Source organism: Otolemur garnettii, unplaced genomic scaffold, assembly GCF_000181295.1.
Source record: "Otolemur garnettii isolate 467f Iridium unplaced genomic scaffold, OtoGar3 scaffold00020, whole genome shotgun sequence".
NCBI classification, from domain to species: domain Eukaryota; kingdom Metazoa; phylum Chordata; class Mammalia; order Primates; family Galagidae; genus Otolemur; species Otolemur garnettii.
The window spans coordinates 14,902,552-14,913,584 of NW_003852415.1; the positions used below are offsets into that span (position 1 = coordinate 14,902,552).

At 34.3% G+C, this 11,033-nt stretch overlaps 1 protein-coding gene across 1 annotated transcript in view; it reads right to left on the reverse strand.

Annotated features, from left to right (window-relative positions):
- EML5 (echinoderm microtubule associated protein like 5) overlaps nt 1–11,033 on the reverse strand; it is a 167,328-nt gene that overhangs the window by 127,370 nt on the left and 28,925 nt on the right. Inside the window, exons 4-7 of the mRNA XM_012803403.2 lie at nt 10,526–10,594; nt 7,221–7,406; nt 3,867–4,002; nt 2,096–2,297 (exon numbers count right to left, since the gene is read on the reverse strand). Of these exons, the coding sequence (XP_012658857.1) occupies nt 2,096–2,297; nt 3,867–4,002; nt 7,221–7,406; nt 10,526–10,594 (593 nt within the window). The remainder of the gene's footprint in view (nt 1–2,095; nt 2,298–3,866; nt 4,003–7,220; nt 7,407–10,525; nt 10,595–11,033) is intronic.

Genomic DNA, 11,033 nt, shown 5'->3' on the forward strand with positions numbered 1-11,033 from the left:
AAAAAAAAAAAAGACCAGCCTGAGCAAAAGTGAGGCCCCATCTCTACTAAAAATGAAAAACTGATGTAAGAGGATCACTTGAGCCAAAAAGTTTGAGGTTGTTGTGAGCTACAATGCCATGGCACTCGACTGAGGGCAAAAAGTGAGACTCTGTCTCAAAAAATAACTAAATAAAGTAACGAACTGGCGGAATTATTTGCAACTTATATCACAAATGGTTAATATCCATAACATACAAAAGACTGTGAAAAATAAAGGAGAAAAAGATCAACAACCTTACAGGAAAAAAAGGGCAAGGAATGTTGGCAGTTCATAGAAAGAATTCTAGGGAAGTAATTATTTTTAAAACTTGTAATGAGAGTGCATGCAGTGAGAATAAGATGGAGTCAGTCAGGCTAGGGCTGAGAAAACACGGCTGGTCTGGCCGGTCCTGGGTGACCTTCACCTCATGCCTTCCATCCTCATTGTTTTATATATTCAGCTTTAACCTAAAAGTGTATATCTTGAGTAGTTTAGAGCAGTTGATGTAGGAAATTAACTTCTGAATTAGAAATGTTGTTCTGGGTCATGAGTTACGCCAATTTTTGTTTGTCATGGGTCACGGGTTATGCCGATTACTGTTTAAAATAAAGGTTAACACAGTTTTTTTACTTTGAACTTTTATGTAAAAAACTGGTTTTGGAAATGGAAGGGCAGAACAGTTTCTGAGTGGCTACTGTTCTCCAGAATCACTGGCCTTCTGATAATGAAGCTAGTTGGACCTAACCCTCGTCTCTGTATTTGGCTGACAGTGACAGGCAGCTGGACCCTCTTTGTCTGGTAACAGTGATGTAGAGAAAGAATTAGAACTTTTCTGCCTTTTCTGTACAAATTGTACCCAAGGTAACCAAACAGTAAATGAGAACAAATTTTTCTTATAGAAATATTATAGTTAAAAATGAATAAAAGAGATTGAGGACACATCAACAATTGCAATACATGGATCTTATTTGGATCCTAATTCTAAAAACCATAAAAATTTTTTATGAGATAATCAGGGGTTAGATATATACTGGTTAGATATTTTATTATATTAAAGGAATACTATGTGATAACAGTATTATAATGATGTTTAGCATTACCTTTTAAAGGTGAAACTGTAATATTTACAAATGAAATGGAAAAAAAAGTAAAAAAAAAAAAAAATCTTAACTCCCATTACCAGAAGTTCTTAAACTTTAGTATCCATTGTAATCACAATCAAAATTGTAAGAAATTTTGAATTATAAAGGCCTGAGAATCTGCGTTTCTTACAAGTTCCCAGGTAATGCTGAACCACACTTGGAGAACCATTGTCATAGACAAAGGGATAATTTCCTTAATATGCAGATAGATATAATTAGATTCTATTTTAAATCACTTAGAGATTGAAAATAGGCAAAGAGCTTAAACAAGACACGAAAAAGGAAATACAAATGTCCTCTACACATAAAAGACATACTCAACATCCCTCAACATGACAGAAATACATTATTTTTCAAAACATAACAAGATATAATTTTGCAACTTGTAGGATAATAATGAGTGTTGGCAAGGGTATCGGAAAATAGGCACTGACATATATTGATGATACATGTATAAATTACTATCTCTGTGTAAAGCATTAATTATCAAAATTTAAAATGCATATATCCTTTGAACATTTTTAAGAATTTATCATAGAGATATTAATATTTATACATGTACAAAAAGACATGTATAAAAATATTCATTATAAGCATTGCATTTACTAAATATACAAAACTGGAAGAACCCAATCTTCCATCAGTAATGGATTAGTTGAATAAACTACAGTATATTCATGTAGTGAAATACTACGTTGCTGTTAAAGAGGCAGCGGTAGCTCTGAGCATTCTGATGAGAGCCATATCATATATTTTTCAGAGAAAAAAATAAAACATTAATAGTATTAATTCTATTAGTTCTAAGCATCTAACCATGTTCATTTATTATGCAACATTCTGATAAAATTTAAATTTAACTTTTTCTCTGAGTTTTCTTTACATTTATCTTAGGATAAAGTCCAGTCTCTGCAATTACCTTACAATTTGCTTACCTGACTGATCGATCATCACTTCCAGTCACAGCCAAAGGTTTAGTCGGATGAATAGCAAGCGCCCAAAGTTCACCTTCACAGTGTCCTTGCATAATTAGGAAAGGTTTATTTCTTTCTTGTACCACAATTTCAAAAATTTCACTGTCCTGTGTTCCAACTAGAATGTGGTCACCTCTCCAACAAACACTCCTCACAGATAAACCTAGTAAAAAGTAAATTGTATTTAACAGCAACACCGTAATCATATAATGCCAGTCTTCCTAAATTGAAGTTAATTTTTATATTTTCTGTACCTTTGATGTGAGATAGAAGAAATATGCAAGTCCTTGATCCATACTCACATCTCTTCCATTGTCCATACTGTTTCCTATATGGAATTGTGGTTCGCTCTTTTTATATACCTAACTTCTACCCATCCTTCAAACATGCACTCTTCCTCCTTCTTTCTTGTTAGACAACTCCAACTTCAACTGGACAAATACGGTCTCCTTTCTCAAAGACTTATAACATTTACAGTCTGCATAATTCAATAAGTAATTACTCAATAAATACTTTTATAAAATTATATATTATTTTTCCCTACAATAATCTGGCTTTTCACTTGTCTATATTTTATTTCTTCAATCTGTTCATAAAATCATTAAGAAGAAAAATTTTGCTTTTCAGCATATTCCACAATCCCTTTTGGAACCTTAGAAAAGATATTGTTGGCTCGGCACCTGTGGCTCAAGCGGCTAAGGCGCCAGCCACATACACCTGAGCTGGTGGGTTCGAATCCAGCCCAGGCCTGCCAAACAACAATGATGGCTGCAACAAAAAAATAGCCGGACATTGTGGTGGGCACCTGTAGTCCCAGCTACTGGGGAGGTAAAGGCAGGAGACTCGCTTGAGCCCAGGAGTTGGAGGTTGCTGTGAGGTTGCTGTGAGATATACAGCACTCTACCAAGGGCGACAGCTTGAGGCTCTGTCTCAAAAAAAAAAAAAAAAAAAGATATTGTTTTCCTCAGTTTTCTCATTTGTATTGAATGGTTGACATAAAGATATTGTAAACCTCACAATGTTGTTGTGAGGATCAAATATGAAAAAGTTTCAAATTATTCTATAATTTTTAGAGTATAACTATGCTCAGCAAAAAAAAACTAAAATAGAATAAATTAACATTTGCAAGCTTATTATGTTCCAGACATTCTTCTAAACATTTTATACACATTAACTCATTTATTCCTATATTTATACTTATTATCCTCAATTTACACATAAGGATAAATTACTAGTCCAAGGTTACGTACCTTGTAAGTGACTAGAATATGGTTTAAATATAGACCTGTGTGATTCCCATTCCTACTCTCATAATACCACCACAGTAAATATATTAATTTTTATGGTAAAAGATTCTGTTTCATTACATCAAATTCTTAAAACCCTCCCAATTGCTGACAAATCTGGATGACAGAAAAACACTTACACACACTAAAATCAACCCAAATTCCCAACATACTTTATTTCCAACAGTTTATTTGCTAACTAATTATATTTAGCATTCTAACAGTAAAATTATTTTCAAAATCCAAGGTTACCAAAATAAATGCCTGTCACTTCTCTCTGCAGGAACCACTATAACAGACAATTAAATGTATACCACGTAGAGGCAAATGTGAGTCTTATTTATATTTTTAAAACAGGCATGCATTTACTTTTACTAAAGGAAAAAGACAATCTTTGGTACATTTAGAGTTCGTTTAGTAAAATGAGACATTTATTTTGTTATTACCTTTGTATCCCTGGTCTGTTTCCCTGAGATCAATCACAGTAATTGGTTTAAAAGTTAAATCCCAAAGACGAATACAGCCATCTCTGCCCCCAGTAGCAAAGCCTTCCTCACAAGCATTCATACTAAAAATTCCTGCCTACAAAAGGAAATAAAATAACATATACTTTTTAAGAAAATCTACTTTATGAAGGTAGAAACCCACTTAATAATACTTTGGTATGATGTAAGAATAAACAGATCAGAAAATACAAAAGAAACTCTAGAAATAAATCCATAGGAACATAATACAGTGGACCTTTGAACAACCTGGGTTTATACCTCGTAGGTCCACATACACATGGACTATTTAAAATTAATTCTTAAATTTCAGAATATTATAGGAGGAGAGCAGGTGCAGTGGCTGATCCCTGTAATCCTAGCACTTTGCAAGGCCAAGGCAAATGAATTGCCTAAGCTCAGGAGTTCAACCAGCCTGAGCAAGACCAAGAACCCATCTCTAAAAATAGCAGAAGTAGTGGTAGTCACCCATAGTCCCAGCTATTTGGAAGACTGAGGCAAGAGGATCAGTGGAACCCAAGAGTTTGAGGCTGCTGTAAGCTATGATACCATGGCACTTTTCCAATGCTAACAAAGTGAGACGTCTCAAAAAAGAAAGAAAAAAGAAAAAGAATAGTATGGGGTACACATGTTTTGGTTACATAATTTCCTTTTAAACATTTTAAGTCAAAGTTGTAAGTGTGCCCTTAACCCAGAATATGTGCCTTTTACACATTAGGTATGAATTAACCCAACCTCTTCTACTCCCTCTCATCTACTTGATTCCTTGAGTTTTACTTCCATATGTGCACATTAAGTGTTGATCGACTAGTTTCAATTTAGTATTGCATACATGTGGTGCTTGTTTTTCTGTTCTTTTGATACTTCAACTTAGAGAATGATCTCCAGCTCTATCCAGGTTGTTAAAAAAGATACTAGATTGGCTCAGCGCCCGTAGCACAGTGGTTACAGCGCCAGCCACATATACCAAGGCTAGGGGGTTCGAACCCAGCCTGCGCCAGCTAAAAAACAGTGACAACTGCAACAAAAGAAAAATAGCTGGGCGTTGTGGTGGGCTCATGTAGTCCCAGCTACTCAAGAGAATCATTCTTGATTGGCTTAGGCAAGAGAATCACTTAAGCCCAAGAGTTAGAGGCTGCTGTGAGCTGTGATGCCACAGCACTCTACTGAAGGCAACATAGTGAGACTTTGTCTCCAAAAGAAAAAAAAAAAGATACTAAAGCACAATTATTTACAGCTGAGTAGTAATTTGTGGTATATAAATACCAAATTTTATTAACAGGCACTTGGTTAGTGCCCTTTGGATGGGCACTGGGTTGTTTCCACATTTTTGCAATTGTGAATTGTCCTGCTATGAACATTCGAGCGCAAATGTCTTTCTATAAAGTGTCTTTTTTTCCTTTGGGTAAATACCTAGTAGTGAAATTGCTGGATCAAACAGTAGGTTCACTTTTATTTTTTTCAATAAATACAGTTGGTATTTATTACCTCATACCTGCAGGTTCTGCATCAGAAACCAAACACAAATCCCATACTATTCAAGGGATGCAAAACCTAAGAATATAAAAGGCCAACTATAGGACTTGAGTATGCACAGATAGGGAGGGTCCTAGAACCAATCCTCTGAGGATACTAAGGAACAACTGCATATAACTAAAGTGGTATTTGCTGGTATGTGCATAACAGACAAGAAAATAAATTTAAACCCTAAACCATATATAAAAATGAATTATAGATAGACTTAAAATTCTAAATGTGAAATATAAAACAAAAATGTCAGAAAAAAGTTAGAACAACACTTACATAACTTTGGGCTGGGATGGACCTATGGCAGGTCACCCACGAGACACAAAAAATGAGAAAAGATATTATAAAACAAAGACAAACAGATTAGGGAAATTTTTACATGTATGACTGTCAAAAGGCTAATAACCCTAATACACAAATAAAGAAAGGAAAGAAAAACAATTTAACAACAGTAATTTTTAAAAAAGCAAAAAGCACAGGATAAGAAAATCCAGTTAATAGAAAAAGAATTCATGTAGTCAAATACATGGGAGTTTTACAACTAGATAGGAAATAAAATTCAAATAAGAAGTTATTATTTTTTACCCAGCAGATGAGTAAAAGTTTAAAACACCAATTACATTCTGTGCTGATAAACATGAGGAAACTATCATTTTTATATACTGATATTATCAATGTAAATTAAGGAAACTAGTATTTTTACATACTGATAGTTTTGGTCTTCAGGCATTTTGCTTAAAGCAAGTTTTGTTGTAAGTGGTTCTTCAATATACTAAGGACTTTTCTACTTGAAGATCTCATTACTAACTCGGTGGCAGCTCTGTGCTGTCTCCCTTCACCTTGAAGGAGGGGACCCAACTACTAAAAAGCTCAAATCAAAAACACTAAAAATTTTAACAAGCTTTCTGATTTGATAATTTATTCACATGAAAATCTCACCCAGTACAAAAATTAAATCCCTCTGCCACTCACTTAAGGGATCAATATTTATGTTTTTTCTAGAACTGCACCCAAGTTTACTTCTGGTAAGTTAGCCTCAAGAGCACTAGCTTTATTTTACTATGGTTAATCTAGAATACATTTTTCTTTATTATTGTTGGGGATTCATGAAGGTATACGAAGTAGGTTACACTGACTACATTTGTTAGGTAAAGTCCCTCTTATAATTATGTCTTGCCTCTAATCTAGAATACTTTTAAGTTGAAGTCAATAAGCTTCTCTTTAACAGTACTCTGAGAAAGACACCATACTAAAGCAATGGTTTTAACAAAATACTAATTATATCTAGTTTAATAAAAATCCATAAGTCTAATTGTATAATGTTCCATCAAGAAATCTCGAAAACAGGGCGGCGCCTATGGCTCAGTGAGTAGGGCAGCAGCCCCATATACCGAGGCTGGCAGGTTCAAACCCAGCCCCAACCAAACTGCAACAAAAAAATAGCTGGGCATTGTGGGGGGCGCCTGTAGTCCCAGCTACGCGGGAGGCTGAGGCAAGAGAATCGCCTAAGCCCAGGAGTTGGAAGTTGTGAGCTGTGACGCCACAGCAGTCTACCAAGGGCAATAAAGTTCTGTCTCTCTAAAAAAAAAAAAAAAAAAAAAAGAAAGAAAGAAATCTTGAAAACAAAGTAATTCAGTTAGAATAGAATTTTTCAAGCAACTGAACTGATTTGAAAAAATATACTATTTTATGCAGTCTGTTGTTCTAGGACAATCTAACAGTCTAAGTGGTTAACACCTAAAAGTATTTAAAATATTTAAATATACTTACATTATGGGCTCCTTGTATTGTTCGTATAAGATTAATTCCTTTCCAGACATAAATATCCCCATTGAGTGCACCAGAATATGTTAATTCATCTCTCGCACAAGCTAGGCACAATATTGTCTGAAGGTCACCCGTCTTACCAAAGACACCTCGTTTTGGGGTCAGAGCATTTCCACATAAACTCCAGAACTAAAAGGTACATAATGTAATCAAATTACCAAAGGATACTTATGAAATAAAGGAAGACATTTACAACACTTTGATGCTATATTAGAGCAGACTAGAAATTACCTAAGAAATTGTTTTATGATACAATGGTATTCAATGTTCTTTTCCTCATCCTACTGGTGTCAAAAGCTACAGAGCAGATAAGCCACTGGTTTTGATCCTTATCTTTAAGAGTAATGGGGTTGAACTAGATTTAAAAATATGCTATGCTTTCCTTAGGTTTCTGAGAAAAATCACCTACATGAAATTTAGGTTAAAAAACTGGGAATAGGTTAGCAATGAAAATGAAGATAAGACACCATACACTAATCGCAAAAAAGACCAAATCTAATGTTCAATCACTGATGGGAACAGTAAAGACAGGAAAAAAATGTATTAATAGGTGCTCTTGTTATTTTCAAAGCTGAGCAATTCCTTTGCTTATAAGGCTTCAAAATAAGATAGATCCCCATGTGGAATGATTTGTTTATTCAAAGAAGAATAAACAAAAAGAAGGATCAACAAGAATCTATATCACCAGAGTTTTTGCTCTATTATGTGGATCCAAGGAAATCTTCATAGCTTACAGAGAGGAATTAAAAAAAGAAAGGGAGTAAGGTACATTAGCACAAGCCTGCAGACCAGCTATCCGGGAGGTCAGGCAAGAGGATCACTTGAGACCAGGAGTTGGTTGGAGGCTGCAGTGCACTATGAATGCACCTGTGAATAGCCATTGCACTCTAGCCTGGACAACAAAGTGAGAGAGACCCCATCTCTAAAAAGTAAAAGATAAATTTAAAGATAGGGCATGGCAGGGATATGTTCATTAAATAGTTCTACATGAAGAAGTTAGGCCCAGAGAATAAATTTAACTTTATTATACATAAATTACCATTTAAAATAATATAATGTATTAATACTACATACTTATGTTAAAACCTGAAGCCTCAAAGAACTAAAAATTGTTATCTGTTCAAATAGCTACTGAGTGCATTCATAAATAAAACTTTATTATTTTTAAACTTAAAAGCTCCAGAATTTCTACACATATGAATAGCTGGTTCTCTTTTTTTTTTTCCAGCAAGTCTCAATTTGAATTTACTATCTTATACTAGGTCAGTGATTCCCAAATTGTCTTCACTTTGTAATCACCTGGGGAGATTATAAAACAGGATACCTGGGCCCCCAACTGAGATACATTGAGACAGAACCTATGAGAAGTGAAGCATGGGTATCCAAATGATTTTAATGCTCAGCAAGGGTTAACTGTTCCAGAATCCAGATTAGTACTGTCCAGTAGAACTTCCAGTGATGATGAAAATGTTTTATTTGTATATACTTTCCCATATAGTAACCACTAGATACATGTAGCTCTTGAGCATTTGAAATGTGGCTGCTAGAGTGACTGAAGAAATCAATTTTAAATTTTTATTTAACTCTAATTTATGTTTGAATAGCTTCATGTGACTAATGGCTACTCCACTGGGCAGTACAGATCTATATCATCTCTGGGACTTTCCTCACTGGTATTGCCTGCAAAGAGAACTACCATACTATTCATTGCCTCCACCAAAGGAAAGAAAATATAACTCATACTAAAAATCTATTTGTTTAGTTTATTTGAGAAGATGAACTTTTAAAAAACCTGCACATGGAACTTTAGCTTTATTAAGAATATTAAATGGCAGTAAGATCTCTTTATTATAATTAATTTGCCAATCATTTATTAAGCACTTAATAAATATCAAATACTGTATCAAATATCATCTTGTTCATCCAAGGTAAACAAGACAAAAATGTCTACCTTCACAGTGCCTTAAAGCCTAGATATAGCTTTGGCAGTTAATTTACCCCAAAATTAAAGATTTAATACTATCCATCAATCAAATCAATATCAGAATATCAAAACCAGAACAGCAGCAGCAGTTAAAGATGCACTAGAGAAAATGAGGATGGAGGTAAGCATATCAAAAGAAAGACTGGCCTCAGCACCCATAGCACAGTGGTTATGGCACTGGCCACATGCACTAAGGCTGGCGGGTTCGAACCCAGCCTGGGCCTGCTAAACAACAATGACAACTGCAACAAAAAATAGCCGGGCATTGTGGCAGGTGCCTGTAGTCCCAGCTACTTGGGAGGGTGAAGCAAGAGTATCACTTAAGCCCAAGAGTTTCAGGTTGCTGTGAGCTGTGACTCCATAACACTCTACTGAGGGTGACATAGTGAGACTCTGTCTCTAAAAAAAAAAGAAAGAAAGACTGAAACACAGAATCTTTTACTCACTAGGAAATAACTATTACCAGGAAATGTTAAGTCAGGCAATGGAAGAAAAGAGAGTATTTTTAATTTGTACCAGTGATTTAAAAATAACTATAAACATAAGACTGAATATCACCACTAACTTTATAGGCTTCAAAGCCTGAACTCTAATTATAAAATAAAACTTAGAGTTTTCATAAGCAAAGTAAGTAGTGCCTACCAAGGCTGAGGTCAAATCAGGAAGCAAATATATAAAAAGGAAAAGGTAACACTTCAGAAAGATTACCTTGTACTAGGCACTATAACAAGCACTTGTACAAACATTGCCTTATTTAATCATCAACTCTTTGAGGATGGTGACAGCAGTCAGAGTTTTAAGATATGAAAAAAGCTCAAAGAGGCTAACTGACTTATCCCAGGTAAGCTAGTAAGTGGCAATGGCAACTCTATGTTGCTTCTACCATTTTATCCCGCTTATATTACACCACTTTGCTCTATGAATAAAAAATTCTTTGCTTACTTGGTATCCTAGTCTCACATTTTCCTGTGTAAGTAAAATATAATACAAAGAAACAAGATGAACATAGTAAATCCTACCTTGCTTGACTATAAATTCCTTTTTGGAAAGTGGTTTATTAATTCCCTATTCATTCCTTAGCAATGTCATGAAGTAACTATACAATAAATATTTGTCAGATTTAAAGTAGGAACATGAAAACATTGGCATTTTAAAAATAAGTACTGTCAAAATTCTAAAAGTACCCTAATTTCTTAATAGTATGACATGTACTTAGTGGCAGAGAACAAAACATAGCTATTATAAAGCAAGACCCTTCTAGTACCTTGATATGTTTTACACCACAGCTGACAAGTTTATTTGGCTGGTACAAATCCCAAGAAATATCAAATATCTGTAAACAAATCAGATTAATGGTTAAAATACTTATTTCTAGAATCACTTAAGAATCCTGTCCAAATGACCAAATGGCCCAAACTCCTATCACATAATAATATTCCTCAATAAATAATAATCAGAATCTCATTCTTCAAAATCTTATGAGAAATAAAGTAAATAAGAAAATGATAAAGAATAAAAATTATTTATTAGTTTCTATGAACTTTAGGAAGCAAGTGTTGGAATAAAACTTAACTCTATTTTTTTTAATTTTAAATTTGTTTTTTATTAGATCATAATTGTGTACATTAATTCTCTCATAGGATACAGTGTGTTGCTTCTATATACAGTTTGGAAAAATCTCATCCAACTGGCTAACATAGCCATCATGTCTTTCTCATAATTGTTATGTTAAGACATTTATATTCAACCTTTAGACAAATTCACATGTACCC